This window comes from Vicugna pacos, chromosome 19 (assembly GCF_048564905.1).
Source record: "Vicugna pacos chromosome 19, VicPac4, whole genome shotgun sequence".
In the NCBI taxonomy this organism is placed as follows: domain Eukaryota; kingdom Metazoa; phylum Chordata; class Mammalia; order Artiodactyla; family Camelidae; genus Vicugna; species Vicugna pacos.
Genome location: NC_133005.1, coordinates 8,642,438 through 8,659,260, shown reverse-complemented (window position 1 = coordinate 8,659,260; position 16,823 = coordinate 8,642,438). Strand labels below are relative to the sequence as shown.

At 41.1% G+C, this 16,823-nt stretch overlaps 1 protein-coding gene across 1 annotated transcript in view; it reads left to right on the top strand.

Annotated features, from left to right (window-relative positions):
* LOC102527056 (serine palmitoyltransferase 3) overlaps positions 1-1,901 on the top strand; it is a 107,627-nt gene extending 105,726 nt beyond the window's left edge. Inside the window, 1 exon segment of the mRNA XM_015240833.2 lies at positions 1,682-1,901. Coding sequence (XP_015096319.1) covers positions 1,682-1,810 — 129 coding nt within the window. The 3' untranslated portion in view covers positions 1,811-1,901.
* The last annotated feature ends 14,922 nt before the right edge of the window (positions 1,902-16,823 follow it).

Below are 16,823 nucleotides of genomic sequence, written 5' to 3'. Positions count from 1 at the left end.
TCACCTCATCCAATTATTGACCATGTATATTACACAGGACACATTTGGTTGTAGGTAGTAGAAATTCAGCTCAAAGTAGCTTAAGTAAGAACATAAAATGCATTGGTTTACACAACATGGAGGGTCTAAAGGACTGAATCATTTAGGCACTGCTAGACCCAAGAGTTCTAGTGATGCCACCTGGACTTTTACTGTCTTGAGCTTTGGCTTTCTTCTGAGTCAACATCATTCTCAAGCAGGTTTCCTCCATATAGTGGCAAAAATTTAACTTGAGGATGACCTTGTTTTTACATTACTTCCTCAGTAGATCTGAAGGACTCTGGTAGGCCCAGGTTGTGTTTCATCACTGAACCAATTAGCAGGGACATGGAGGATTCCAATACGTCAGGTCTGAGTTAAATCCTACCCCTGTAGCAAAGAGGAAAATGGGGCCAACTCTATCTGAACATCATGATGCCCTGGAGGAAGGATGCTGAGCAGAAGATACCCACTGCTCAACCCTTTGTCAATGCATCTGGGGCCATATCTCTAAGAAAAACTAGAAGACTGTGATTGACATGATTACTGAAATTTTTCTTTATTTTCCATATAAAGAGTTACAAAGACCCAGCAGTGATGTACAAAATACTGAATAACTGGTCGAACAAGAGCTGGTCAGTTTGAATGGATGCCCAACCAATCAGAATGAAGATCAGCTGTATCAGTAAATTCTTGTTGAATAGCAACCCTGCATCAAATGCTTAGCTTAGACCGATTTCTAAAGGACTTAAATATCCAGTCCTAGTCAGTCTTCCTTATTGAACAACTGCTCTCTGGCTTTACCTACTCACTTACCTGATTAGAGGCAGAACTGAGTAGACAGGTGTCTCCTGAACTCTTTCTACTCTTCAGTTCCCTTTGCCATCTCATGTGTGTGACCTCCCCACTGGGATGCACACTTAAGACAAAAGATAAGCTTTTGAGCTGAAGCACCAATAACCTTGAAATGAACACATGTACCTTGCTTGATCTTCTGTTTGGGGCCAACACTCATTTTTCTGGCTGGGGAAAGTGGAGGTCCCCTCTTCCCTTTTCTCTATTATTCTACCACCACCAAATGCCTCACAAAACCGTCTTGGTCTCTGCTGGATCTATCTTTATCCAAGGATGTACTACCCCTTCAAATTCAGATTGGATGAAGTGTTATTTGATGAAAGACCTAGATGAAGGGCAAATTAATGGGCCAGCTGAGCTTGGCTAAAAAGCCTCAATCAACAACTGGTGCAGAGTGGAGTGTGTGTGAGTGTGACTTCTTGTCACACTCCCTTCTCCTAAACTGATGTGTTTATGGCAATCAGCACAGAGTCCATAGATAATAGATATCTAGTAAATGATAGTTTATCTCCTTCTTGTTAGGCACCCTTCCTACTGCCCTGCCACCTAGCCTTGTTTTAGTTGCTAGCAGTACCTAACAGCACCATCCCCCCTGGATCCTTTCTTCCAGGCTTAGAGATGGTCCTGAACATCAGTGCCCACACCTGCTCACCAGGAGGTACTTTTCCAACTGACTTTGTCCCCCTCCCAGCTAATAATGCAGCCTGCACAAAGACTTGGGAACAGTTGCCAAGACAATCTGACCTTTGCTTTCCTTGTCCAGGTGGGAATTGATGGATTTCATGCCTGTCTCCTTTCACGGTTGCAGAGAGTACAGCAACTTGTCAAAAACACAAGGTACTTCAGACAGATTGAGAGAAATGGATTCATTATCTATGGGAATGAGGAATCCCTCATGGTTTTCCTGCACCTTTACATGCCTGCTAAAGTAGTGTGAGTATCCAAGGACTCTCAGAAGAACACCTAAGCCCCAGGACATCTGACTGATGGTGCTTTTGACACCAGGAGGCTTTTTCAGCATAGGTATTGCTTATGCACATTGGATGGGATGCCAAGTTCAGAATTCACTTGTCCAGCTTCTCAGAAGCCATGTGCCAGCTCATCAGCAAGTGCTTTCCATGGGCCTTATGGGAGGGGAACCAGATGAGAAAGCCCATCATTTTCAATCACTGTGAACTGGGGAGGGTCATGTACCACCTGAGGCCTCATCTGGAAAGTAGGGATGATCCTGTACCTCTTACTACCCCAAGAGCTTCTCAAGGAGAATTTCAGAAAACCAACTCTCCCAACATTTAAAATCAGCATTGCCAGGCTCTGTGCTTTCTCCATGGCCATCCTCACAAGAAGGCAGCCTCATCTCAAGTGTGGGGAAACTTAGGCTGAGAGCAGTTAAATATAGCTTCCCAGTGTCATACAGGTCAAGCAGTAGTAAAACCAAGAGGCAAACCCCAACTTAGACTCACTCTAAATCTCTTGCTTTTAACACCAAATTTTAATGCCTCTCCTGTAAGCCTACTTGGGGTTGTTTTCCACTGACTGCAACTCAGGAGTTGAGCATCAGTAACAACTGCATAAAGAAAAAAATGTCTTTTTCTCAGTAGGTACAGGTGATTTTATACATGAGCCATTCTCCAGCCTGCCAGAGACTCCAGCCTGCCAGAGACTGTTATTAAAGGAAAGTTAATTAAAATCTATTCTAAATGTAAAATGTGTCTTATGGGGATGGGGTGTATAGCTCAGTGGTAGAGCATGTGCTTGGCATGCACAAGGTCCTGGGCTCAATCCCCAGCACCTCCATTAAAAAAACCAACACATAAATTCATATGAACAGACAAGAGTGGAACACACACACACACACACAAATTTATGCCTGACCAAGCGCCTGGTGGAAAACAATTTTCAACATGTTTATCAGATTCTCACATCTTGATTCTCCCTTAAGCCCATTGTTGATACTTTCTGTTTGATTCTATAACAGCCTAAATAGGTAGTATAGAGAAGAAGTTCCAGGGCTATGAGTTCAGAATCAATGATGTGTAGGATTGAGTTATAATATTCCCAAAAGACTGAGTCTTCAGAGTACACTCTTGTGTCCCTTACCCCAGCAAAATAACCAACAGTTAAAATACATGCATGAGTTATCTAGTGCACCACAGCATTTCCACCACTCAACCCTTTGTTCATGGATCCAGACCTAGAAATCAGGAGTGGAGTGGCCAAGAAGACTGTGTGCTACAGAAATGTCACAAGACATTGCTCTGTGCTAATGGCAGGGAGGAGTGACAGTGGTGATTCAAAGTGGTAGGTAACCCAAACCCTTTACCATCCAATCTTGGAAGACACAAAGGAAAACCCATGTTTACTCAGAGTGGTTGTGGAAATGGTGTGTTGTGACTCTACACTTAGCCCATGCCTCTCTAATATTGTATGATTAGCTGAAATGGAGATACTAAAAGTAAACTTATTTTTGAGAGTGTAAAGTACACAACATTGGAGGGTGGAGGTCAGGATTGTGCTGGATAGTTCCCACTTTGATGATGGAAGCTGGGATTAGAATCTCAACAGACTGGGAAAATGAGCCCATCCAATGAGAAGAGTCCACAAAGAAGAAAAACAAATGCATTGAAATGCAAGAATTCAGCCGCAGGTTAATGGAAAGAGGGAAGGAGTTCTCCTCCTTCTCTGTATTCCAGGGGTCCTGCCTAGACAAAGCTAATGTGAAAAATGAGAAGGAAACTGCAAAGGAGTTTCCTGGAAAGTTATGTTCTAGGGCATAATGAGATGTTTGGAATGAAAATGACTTTTTGACTCTGCCTTTTACTAGCTGGGGAGGTGGGGTCTGGGACAAGGTTACCCAACCTTCTGAAGTCCTGCTTTTCTCATATTGAAAATAGGACCTATTTCACAAGATCATTCAAAGATTAAATAAGATTACATCTGTCACCATTTGGCATGTTGCCTCATATAAGAGCTACTCAGTGTTGGCTGTTATTATTAATAGTATGAATAATCCATATAAAGCACTTAATATAGTGCTTGTTATACTGTAAGGACTCAGTGTACCCAATGTTATTACTAAGACTTCTACTCCTACTGCTGCTACAATGGTGATTATTATTAGTTTTAACTGAGTGCAAGGTTGAGTCAGCATGGTTGTGTGGTTTTTCAAAATAACTATTACAATATTTGGTTATGTTAAGAAAAATAGAACTTCAGGGAAAATAGTAGGAAAAGATCCTGGTATGCTTCCTGTCTCAATTAATCTATGTTGGATCCTGGGTGGTATTTCAAACTGTCTAGTGACTTCCTCTTTACGATGGTTTTTAAGAAGAAGCTAACATTGCTGATGTGAATTATACGCTAAGGAAGGCTCCCAGACCCAGTGACCACCCCTGAAGGCGGGATGCTTTGTCTCAGTTTACAAATGAAGACACCAAGGTGCACAAAAGTCAAACGACTTTCTCAGGGTCCCTCACGCTGTAGGTAATAGAGCCCAGAATTCAAGCCAGTTTCATTTGCTTCCTAAACCAGAGCTCTTTTCAATGCACAGAACACAATATCTCAAGCTTTAATCTCCAGGGGAAAATACACATCTCATTAAAGCAGTGCAGAGCATGAGCTTAACTCTCTTTAATGTCACTGCTGGTGAATCAAAAGCATCAATTACTACAATGTGGGAAAAATTTAATTACTTGGCTTGTCTAAGGAAACAGAACAGGTGAGTTACAGCAGGTAATATTACATGTTGTTGGCAGGAGTTGCTGGCTACTGCTGGCCTGCTGCCTGGCCCTGTTTCCTTCTCTGATATTTCTTCAATGGAAAGTTACTATGCAGAGAAGCTTGGGAAACAGGAGTTAATCGTATAAGAGAGTGTATGAGCACTTTCTTCATTTGTTCATTTAAAACCCTTAGGTTTTATTAAAGAACTGTGATTTCGCCCCATCTCCACCTACTACAGAATGAAAATATCATCTCTCATCTGTTATCCTTTTAAACAAAGTCCTATTGCAACTCTACCACTGGAATCTTTTATAGAGTTTAGTATAATGTGATTTCACCCATAAAACATTCACTTAAATAATCAAGAATGTATTGGATTTACTATTCGGTACAGGGTTTACATTTTCAATCCACGAGCCTCATCACACACTTGGAGGATGGCGATGCATGCAATGCAGTGATGCTGTGTGCAATGCAGTGATGCTGTGTTCAGTGCAGTGCTGGTGTTTTATTATTGTTAATCATATACTTTAGTTTCTTTCCACCTAGGCTGGCTCTAATTTGCTTTAGGGAGTACCAACCCAGAAGTTCATTATACAGAATGTTCAAGGAAATCATATTCTTTAACTGAAGAAAGCTAGGTTTGGTAGTGTAAGTTTTAACCCAGAAGTGCCCCAGGAGGCCTCAGATTAGCCTAATGAACCAGCAGTCATGTATTTTGCTCTACATTCTTTGGCAAAACTCTCTTCCTCTGCTACAAAGAGAAAAGTGCAGATGGTGAAAATTGTCTCTCAGGAGTCTCGAAAACTGGTTCGATATCATGGGTCAGGTGGTTGTACTCTAGTAATGAAAGCACTCGACTTGCTTCTCAGGCAATTATGAGCTCTTATCCCATGCACAGCTTTGTGTAGGCTGATAAAGAAAGAGAAAGAATGGCCTGTTTTCAAGCTTTCTCAGTCAGAAAGCTCCATCTCCTTGTAATCTCTCCAGTCCAAATCAGAGGATGAGTCTTCCTTGCCTGAGCCAGAGGGTCAGGAAGGCTGTGTGTCTGGTAGGTCTTGGAATCTCCACAGATTCATTTGAGAACCTGTGTGCTGCACAAGGCAATCCAAAGGCAGACAGCTAAACTGGAGGGAATGGAAGACCCAGCAGCTTTCCTCTCCACATCTGTGTCAAGGATTCTTTGTGAGTTTCCACTGGAAGGTATCTGTGGTGCTGTCAGCTTCCAGCCTGAAATAAGACACTAGAAACCTTAGTGCGAAGAACAGACCCGAGACATTTACTGATATTGCAGGCAGAGCCTCTGTGTGATTCAGGATCCCTGCAGAGAGTGACAGAGCACAAAGAGGGAAAAGCTCACTTGGGGCACATGCCTGGATCTAACATTGGATCTTGGCATCAGAAATTTACAGACTTTGAGAGCTTGATATTCTAGAATCATTACTGAAATTAGCTTGGGAATAAAAAGAGGCTAGAAGCAGCTAAGGGGAAGGATTCATAGCTTAAAAAGGTTTTACTTTGCATCAAAGAGCTTTATTTTTCTGATCCAAACAACACTGAGGTGCTCGTGAGTACCCAGGTCTGTAGAAATTAGACCTGTGATTCTCTTAACAAGTTAATTCCTGTGGAATATCTGGCTTGGAAGAAGCACAGAGATGTCATCTAGACAAACACGTCCAGACTTTTGGGATCATGCACTCTTATCAATACAAAAATTTAAGCACATCTCTTACTGTAAGTACAAGAGAAGGTGAAAATTGACCCCTTGAATGTCAGGGCATTAAGGTAGGAACTGAACATAAACAACTAGGAACAATGCTCACAGTAAACAGACAATGTAGGCAAGTCCATTCAGTGACCTTGTTTGGAACAAGAAGAAACAAGGCCACTTTGCAAACACAAAATGACTTGAAATGTCCCTCCTCTAATGTGAGTGACAGCTGCTCCTTTACTGAAGACAGCTCTAACCCCACTTTACTCCCCCTGCCTTCTCGGTAAGAAATCTATAATAACAAATGCTGACCTTCTCCTGCTTTCTGACAGCATCCAGCTCAGAACTGGTGCCCACTTCCCTAGAATCATCTGGTGCACAAGTCCCAGTGTGATAAGTAACCCTTCCCAGCTGCCTGTTACTAAGACGGTTCTTCTAGAGTATGAGCTGCTGTGATGCAGCAGTCAAGTAAACCCAACTTTGCTTGAATTCAGGTGTGTTCCAGGTAGTCAATCTGTGGGCTTCAATATAAATCCATGTCTAAATTATATATGCATTACCAATATGTAATGTGCATTGTATAACAGACACAAAAATAAGTTTAAAAGGTTGAGATATCACCTCACACCTATCAGAATAGCTACCATCAAAAAGTAAACAAATAACAAATGTTGGCAAGAACTGGAGAAAAGGGAAACCTCCTACACTGCTGGTGTGAATGTAAATTGGTGCAGTCAATGAGGGAAACAGTATGGACACTTCTTAAAAAGCTGAAAACAGAATTGTCATATGACCCAGCAATTCCACTCCTGGTTATATGTCCTAGAAAGACTAAAACACTACTTTGAAAAGACACATGCACCCCAATGTTCATAGAAGTATTATTTACAATCACCAAGATGCAGACGCAAACTTAGTGTCCATCAACAGATGAATGAATAAAGAAGATGTGATGTACTCTCTCTCTCTCTCACACACACACACACACACACACACAGGAATATTACTAAGCCATAAAAAGAACAAAATTTCACCACTTGCAGCAAGATGGAAGGACTTGAAGGGTATTATGCTAAGTGAAATAAGTAAGACAGAAAGACAAATACTGTATGATATCACTTATATGTGGTATCTAAAAAATACAACAAATTAGTGACTATAACGAAAAGAAACAGACTCACAGAGAGAACAAACTAGTGGTCATCAGTGTTGGGGGGAATATAGAGAAGGGGAATGAGAGGTATGAACTACTGGGTATAACATAGGCTCAAGATCATGTTGTACAACCCAGGGAATACAGTCAATATTTTGTGATAATTGTAAATGGAAAATATCCTTTAAAATTGTATTAAAAATAATTTCCAAAAAGAAAGTTTGAGATTAAAATAAATCAAAATCCTATGTTTTCCTCACATATCCTCCATGAATTAACTTCTTTTTTAACATTTTTTTAATTGAGTAATAATCATTTTACAATGTTGTGTCAAATTCTAGTGTAGAGCACAATTTTTCAGTTATACACGAACATATATATATTTATTGTCACTTTTTTTTTTTCGCTATGAGCTACCACAAGATCTTGTATATATTTCCCTGTGCTATACAGGATAATCTTGTTTATCTATTCTGCATTTTAAAATCCCAGTCTGTTTCTTCCCATCCCCTGTCCCCTTGGCAACCATAAGTTTGTATTCTCTGTCTATGAGTCTGTTTCTGGGTTTTTGTTGTTGTTGTTGTTGTTGTTGTTTTTAGATTCCACATATGAGCGATCTCATATGGTATTTTTCTTTCTCTTTCTGGCTTACTTCATTTAGAATGATATTCTCCAGGAACATCCATGTTGCTGCAGAAGGTGTTATGTTGTCAGTTTTTGTGGCTGAATAGTATTCCATCACACAAATACACCACTTCTTCTCTATTCATTCATTCATCGATGGACATCCAGGCCAACTCCATGTCTTGGCTATTGTAAATAGTGCTGCTATGAACCTTGGGGTGCAGGTGTCATTTTGAAGTAGGGTTTCTTCTAGGTATATGTCCAGGAGTGGAATTCCTGGGTCATATGGTAAGTCTATTCCTAGTCTTTTGAGGAATCTCCATACTGTTTTCCACAGTGGCTTCCCTTGCTTCTCTCTCCCACTCTTAATGATTTAGAAGTCTTCTGTTACAATGTTGTGTTTATTCTTTTTGTAATTCATGGCAGTTATCTCCTTTCCAGTTATGAGTTTCTCATTTTTGTACCATCCTGCTTCTCTTCTATTTAGAGTAGACCTGTCAACATTTCTTTTAGCATGGGTTTAGTGTTGTTAAACTCTTCTAGTTTTTGTTTGTCTGTGAAGATATTTATCTCTCCTTCTATTCTAAAGGATAGCCTTGCTGTATAGAGTATCCTAGGCTGCATCTTTTTTTTTTCATTCAGGACTTTGTATATATCTTGCCACTCCCTTCTGGCCTGTAGTGTTTGTGTAGAGAAATCAGCTGAGAGCCTTATGGGGGTTCCCTTGTAACTCAATCTTTGTTTTTCTCTTGCTGCCTTTAGGATCATTTCTTTATCCTTGACTCTGGCCATCTTGATTATGATATGTCTTGGTGTGGGTCTGTTTGGGTCCTTCCTGTTTGGGACCCTCTGAGCCTCCTGTACTTGGATATCTGATTCCTTCTTTAGGTTTGGGAAGTTTTCAGTCATGATTACTTCAAATACCTTTTCAATCCCCTTTGTTCCCTTTTCCCCTTCTGGAACCCCTATTATGTGTAGATTGGCACACTTTATATTATCCCATAGACCCTTTATATTGTTTTCATTGTTTTTTATTTGTTTTTCTCTCAGCTGTTCTGATTGGGTGCTTTCTGTTGTCCTGTCTTCTAGGTCACTTATTCATTCCTCTGCATTATCTAGCCTGCTTTGTACAGCCTTTAGGTCAGCTCTCATCTCAGCAAATGAGTTTACTAATTCTACTTGGTTCTTCTTTATAGCTTCTATTTCATTTTTGACATATCTTATATCTCTAGACACTATTTCTTTTAATTCGTTCAGTACTTTGATCACTCCTTTTTTGAAATCTTGACCTAGTAGGCCATCAATGTCTATTTCCTTGATCGTGCTTTCAGGGGATTTCTCTTGATCTTTTAATTGGGAGTGGTTCCTCTGCTGCTTCTTATTGCTCATATCTCTCTGGCACTGTGGTTTAAGGAGTGTCAGTATCTAGTTCTCCTGGAGACAGTGTGCTCTTAATGATTTTATTGAGAGGTCTTTGTGTCTTTGCCCTGTTTTGTGAACTCAGCTTACTGTTTCCAGAGGCCCTCTGTTGGCGCCCTCATCTGTGCTGCTCCCAGTGGTTGTTGGCTAGCAGATTGTGCCCCGTCCCAGCACGGGGTCAGGTGCTGAGCTCTTACCTGGTGAGTGGGCAGGTCACTCCCCCTCCAGATGCCGCAGTCAGATGCAGCACTCAGGCAAGGCAGGTGGGCAGATCGTGCCCCCTCCCAGCACCGTAGTCAGGTGCTGCGTTCCTACCAGGAAAGCGGGTTGCCGCCCACTCTCTCCCAGCGCCGGTCACTCCACTGCTCTGTGCAGCTGCCCGCTCTACCTCGGGTTGGCACTCCAGAAGGTGGGCTCGGGGAAGCCCACAGAACAGCACTGCCCCTGCTCCATGGCAAATCTCAGCTTGTTTGTCTTGGTGGCACAAGTTCTCTGAGGTGCCAGGGCAGAAAGATCCTATCTGCCTCTGGCTGTAAACAATCTCAGTCCTACCTAGGAGGTTGCAGAGCCCCCAGGTGTGGATTCAGGTCTCAGTCCCTTTCCTGCCCCTGTGCTGCACACAGAAGGAGATGGTGGCTGTGTCTGAGTACTGCCTCTCTTCTCGTGAGATGTGCCAGTAATGGCGGTGCAGGTCTGAGGAGACAAAGGCTACAGTGCCCCTCCCCCCAGGGCACACCAGCCATGTTGCTTTGCTTTTTTCACAATTTATGAGGGACTGAGGTTGTTCTGCTCTGTCATGGCATGCAGCACCCTGCAGTCCCCCGGGGCTGCCTCAGTGCAGCCACCCCAGTCCTCTGCCTGGCTCGGGAGGCCTGTCCTGGCCCCAGCTGCCAGCTCGTGTCTTGGGCTGGGTGTCACGGGGACCCTTTCTGCCCATTTAACTTAGTTCTGTTGGTCAAGGGGTGCTCAGGGTAGATCTGAGCCTCAGAGGTTCCCCCTCCATCCTGCTGTCCTCTCCATTGGAGAGGGGAGATCCAGCAAACAAGTGCCAGACCTCCTTTGCCACTCCCTCCCCATGGGATCAGTCCCGCACTGTTTTGCTTTTTCTTCTTTCTTTTTTCCTTTTCTCCTACCAGATTTTTGGTGTCTTTGTCTTTCAAAGAGGACAATGTTCTGTCGGAGTTCCACAGGTGCTCTGGTTGGCTGAGTGGGTCCGTAGATGTGACCTTTGGTGTATTTGTGGGAAAGGGTGAGCTACAAGTGTCCTTCTACTCTGCCATCTTGCTTCTCTTTCCATGAGTTATCTTGCTTCTCCCCAAGCTTGCTTTCTACACCACGTAGCTACTCCATCCTCCACCTTCAGCAAAAGCAAAAGAAACTATCCCAGATCGATGCCATTTAAAATGTAACTTCTGCTACTTTTTCTTAGTGCTTATATTTGGTATAAAAACTAAGAGAATACACCGAAGTAAAAAGAAAACTTTAATCACCCATAATGCTAACAGCCAGAAAAAACTATTCTTAACATGTTCGTAGATACCTTAACTGACATCAATTTGAAAGACTTCCCAAAGGGGAGCATCCATAAGCCACATGAGTCATTCATTCTGATGTTAACAACCCTCACTTTCCCTTGTCAAAACACTGGAGTCTAAAATCCTCTTCCTTCTCATTTGACTGGTTAAGTTAAACAGTACCAAAAGGTTAAAAAGGCATACCCAATACCCTAGAATTAGTGATAAGAGTAGAAGGAAAAATTACATTTTTTAACATTTTTATTGAGTTATAGTTCAAATTCCAGTATAGAGCACAATTTTTCAGTTATACATGAACATACATATATTCATTGTCACATTTTTTTTCGCTCTGAGCTACCACAAGATTTTGTATATATTTCCCTGTGCTATACAGTATAATCTTCTTTATCTATTCTGCATATGCCTGTCAGTATCTACAAATTTTGAAGTCCCAGTCTGTCCCTTCCCACCTCCCACAAGACATGGAAACAGCCTAAATGTCTATCAACAGATGACTGGATAAAGAAGATGGTATATTTATACAATGGAATACTACTCAGCCATAAAAATTACATTTTGCATATTCTGAATCTCAGTTGTTTCTTTTGTAAAAGGGGGATACATTTACCTGACTGGATTAAGAGAATTGAAACAGATGAGTTCTTGGTCCCTTGTGGTTTTAAGCTCCACTGTTCTCTGGAGCATAGAGATGAGTATTTAAAAGCTGGGGGTGGGTGGTGTGGGGGCAGTGGGAAGCATAGGAGAGAGAGGAGGACGCTAATCAGCCCCTATGGTGTTCCATTTTCTTCCTGGCCAGGTTGGTTTGCTGGGTCATGAAGACACAACTCAAATGTAATCTGCAAACTTATCTTTTTCTTCCACAAGTTTATATATGTCATTAAACTTTAAAATAAAGCCTTCAAAGGCAAGCATGGTTTGGGTCCTTTTATTCCTGTCCTCACATTGCAAAAATAAATGAAACGTTTATAGTGTGGGGTTAGACTATTAAAGAATATGAAATAAAATGTATTAGCCTCTGACATTCCTCCAGGGCTGGCTTATGAACCACAGATTAATGATTTAGTTCTTTCTCCTTTATTTTAAAATCAAATAAACTAACAAAGAAGACTATGGTTCTCTGTGAGGCTCCAGAGAGCAAGCCACTTGGGGTTTAAGAGAACTGATAGGAGGCAATCTCTTTACAGATTTCGGAAGCCCTTTATGAGATAAGTGACCTTCTGCAGTTGAAATATTGCTGGCACAGGAAGTCAGCTCGCCCAAACTCTAGGATGAGACGAGCTTTGAATTTGAGGATTGAGTTTCCTGGTCCCAAATGGAACCTAAAAACTTCATCAGAAAGACCTCCCTCCTTTCCTCAGAAGGAATATAAATGGATTTCTCCTCCTTCCAAAGGACAGTTTTGGTTTCCAAGACAACTTTATGGAACCAAGTGAGACACAATTGTTGTTGTGTTTTTAATGTCTCTACAGAGACTAAACTACAGTTCAAGAGTTTACCTTTTTCCTCTCCCAAGTGTCTTGCTACAAATACACACCTGCACTTCTTAGAATATTTTTAATGGCAATGAGCCTGTGTTTTAGCTGCTACTGTGTGGCCTCTTTGGTCCAGACCCTTTTAGGAGTATGATTTTTAACTCAGTAGATCTCACTAAGTGTTTACTTACTTCACCTGCAGACAGGGCAGGGTGGCTGAACTGCTTGCTACCCATGACAGCACCATTTTGGGGGAAGTCCTAAGCATGAGGGTAAAGAAACATGGCTTCTACCATTTGCCACATTTGGACTTTTTCCAAGGGCAAGTGTCAAATGCTATATAGTCAGTGTTTCGATGGAGAGAAAAGACCTGGCCCGCAGTGACCAAAGGCATCTTTAAAGGAAACTTTCCTTTTCCTCCTGTTGGTCTCCTACAGTTTTACAGGCACACTTTTGAGGTTTGGAAAATTCAAGACTTTTGTTTCATCAGGAAGAGGGCAGAAAACAAACCAGCCAATTTTAGGCCTTAGACTAAAACCATAAAGTGATAACAACTTCAACAATGTTTGTGCCATGTGGACTGAATGTTCAGCCCACATGGCCTTTATGACTTCAAGGAACGAGTTGTCATTTTCTTATTTAATTTGGAGTACATGGTGAAATTCAATGTCCTTTAGAGCTGACTCTCAATACTGCACTTGAAAAATGTATTGATTCAAAAATGACATTTGAAAGTAAATTCCCTTCAACTTTTTCAATTCTGACACCCCTGTTCAGGCCTATTAAATGGCAGTCATCTGGCATGAGCACTCCAATTGGGTGCTGGGTGGGCTTGTACATTATTGGGCAACCAACTGTAATTTACCTGAGTTTTCTCTGTCTCTCTGTCTGTCTGCCTGTCTGTCTCTCTCTCTCTCTAAGTATAAACACAAACTCTTCTGCAAAAGTAGCCTTTGTTAATTGGACCTGGTTGGTATGGAAAAAGCCAGTGGAAAACCTTATCTTTAATGAGCTCCCAGATGGTGCTCAGATTGAGAAACTTTAAAAAGCAATGGTGACCTTTCAGCAAAGCTCTGTAATAATTCAAATGAGTTACAGAACATTCCACTCCATCAAATGATACTATAAACAAATCACTTCAAGAGACGTTTGACTTTGCATGACAGGTGGGCCCAGACTTCCATGCTGGGTGTTGAGATCAAAACTCTGCCCATAGCACAGCGTTGGCTGGAGCAGGAGGCCTGGATGCTCATAGCTTATTAAAGCATAAAGGTGATAAGTGTGGAGAACTTTTTTATGGGGAAATGATAACCCTCAGTAGGCACATGAGCTTAAAAGTGGATCACAATGATAAAGTTCCTCATGGATGTCTTCAAGGCACCCCATAAGCAGAAGAGGAAAGGAAGTGGGTTCTGAAAATCCAGTTGCCCCATCCAAGGACTGGTTTTAATACCTCAGTTTCAACACATACTAAATTCCAACTCTTCCTGAACTGGTACAGCATTCCTTGTGGAAAGAAAATCTATGTTATATAAATGTGCTAAGAAGAGGAAGACATGTCGGTCTTTTCTCTTGAAAATGTACATTTAAATGAAGTTGATCCTAGTTAATTGTCCAAAATGCATCTTCATCAAGATCCCAGAGTCCTGGTCAACTTGTTATATTCTCCAATACAAGATAAAGGATCTATCTGTTTCAGAGAGTCTGTTTGAGTATACACTTAGAAGAACAACTGGAATCAAAGTGGAATGTTTGGTGAGCACATTAGAGGTGCCCAGGTCCCAAAGGGCTGGTAGTATACAAGAATATACATTATACAGAATGTGGTCGGTTAACACAGTGCTTGTGAGAATTTTTAATTTTTATAAGAAAAAATCTACTGCAAGCTTACTAAAACCATGATTTCAGCTTAATAGGTATTACTGGGTCTCACTAACTATACCAGAGCCAAAACATCCCTTTGGTTGGTTCTGTTCTGAAAGACAAATTTCCAACAGAACCATTATGTTATTCACTCCCAGCTCTCCCAGTTGTACACACACACACACACACACTTTTCCCTTCCTTTACAGAGCAAGCAAGAATGTAATGGTACAGAGATGAGGATCTGGTTGGTTGATTGACAGATGGAAGATGTTGTTCTAAATAATGACCTCAGAGAAGCAGAAGATAAAGGACCCAGATGGATGTGCATGAGGAGGATACATTTGCACATTAGGGAGATGGTGTGGACACCTTCCTGGTCTTGTCATGGAACAGCAATATCCTGGATGTTTGTCTGTATTGCCTTTCAGCATGCTTTGGTCTGATAGAGACCATGAGCTTCAGACTTTACTAGGAAGCTTGTTAAAATGCACATGCCAGGGCCCCATACCAGACCTCCACTGAATCAGACTAGCTGTCATGTCCAGGAATCTGCATTTTAGCCAGACTTCCCAGGGGGTTCTAATACATGTCATAGTTTGAGAACCACTATTGGAACGTTTGTTTTGGTAGATCAGTTGGCTCTAATAACATATCGGGAATTTTGTTCTGATTCTCTGTTGGCAGTTAAGGGTGTTTATACTCTTGAAATAAAGTGAATTATTCTGAAGTTTTCTCTTCAATGGGACATTTTGTTCCCATTTTTCAGATGTCCTCTCTTTCTACAAAAATGGATCCAATGTTAAAGAATAATCTGCCATTCATTTGGACAAAATTCTCTTCTCTAGTTCTCCTCTGTATCATTGCTGACAAGATGTCCTTTTCCCTTTTTGTCACCTTGTCTCGTTGAAAGTGGTGTCTTGTTTCTTTTCATTTTTCTGACCCCTCTGGTTATTTATTTATTCCCAAAACAGCTCTTGAACAGGGTGAAAGACTTCACAGTTCTTCAAACATGCAATGCTCCTCTGTAATTTTTCTTCTGAGGTAGCAAATATTACAAATGGGTTACTCCCACTTAAAAATTCTGTTGAGGAAAATTTAAGTCTCTGAAATATATGCTTTGTTTATGACAATAATAACAATTGTAATTTGAACTTATCTGATGATTTCTTGGCAATATTTCCTGAACTCAGTAAGCACAACTATTTGAAGTCTGTTTTCTCAGAATGCCATATGTAACTGTGTAATGTTTAGGAAATTAAAAGGAGTCTATATTTTAAATGGTTCTAGGCAATTATTGTGGGACATTGTCTTATACTGTGGTGTGTTGTGTGTGTGTATATATGTGTGTGTGTTTCACTGAAAAATTGGAGGTGACCAATTTTATTTCATTCTGCCTGTGATGTGTCAATTTCTTTAATAAATAAATCACCAAAATAAATGATGATTTTTGTGTTGATTTAGTTTGGGTTACCCTAAAAAAAAAAAAAAGGTCAAAGTAGAGATTTGCTTTTAAGAATTTCATGGAGGAAAATTGGCCAGGGGTGGCTAGCTCTGGCTTGTACCATGTCACCAGAACAAATTGTGCTCCTCCCTTCTCAACTCTGCTTTCAGTGATAGCACATTGGTAGCCTGAAACAGGTCATCGTGGGAGCATTTACACCATGGAAATTGGCAAACACTGCAAATTAGGGATCTGGAGAGCTGGCTGTTAAACATTTACCAGCACACCACTGAGACCACATACAATGGTACAATATCTAGGCTGGAGGGAGGGAAAAGGTTTGGAAATAGGAGAAGCTGAGCTGTGATGTCATCATGACAAAGGCCTGTGTCAGCCCCAGGGGAGCTATGCTGAGATGGGCCTTTAGCAGTATCTCAAAAGGAGGTAAGGGAGCCAGGTCTTTTTCTCTTCTCCCAATGGGCTAGTCACTGGATGCAAGCCACCAGGGTCTAGAGGTGTGGAGGAGAGCATTACCTTGGGCAAGACAATCCTATTCAGCTGAAGGCATTCTTGGGGAGGGACTCAGCTTTGAGTTGATAGCAGTCCACCCACTTAAAAAAATTATTTCTAATCTACTTAATTTAAAAAAGTTTTATGATGGAAAAATGTAGACATACAATAAAATAGAAAAGTATCATGGGCCTACATATGCCTATTACATAGCTTCAAACATTATCAATTCATTGCCAGTCTTTTTCATATATTTCCCCCAGCCACTTCACTTTCCTCCCACCAGATTACTTTGAGGTAAGCCCCAGAAATATTATGATTTCATCAGTATATATACTTCACTGAATCTAAGAGATGTCTTAATTTATTCCTTACTTTGTTTTAACCTCATTAAAAGGCAAATCTTCAGGAAAACAAAGGCACCAAAATGAGTTGAATTTTCTTTCTCTATCTCATACCTTACATGCAAAATTTCTGGGTCAAGACTAGAAATTAT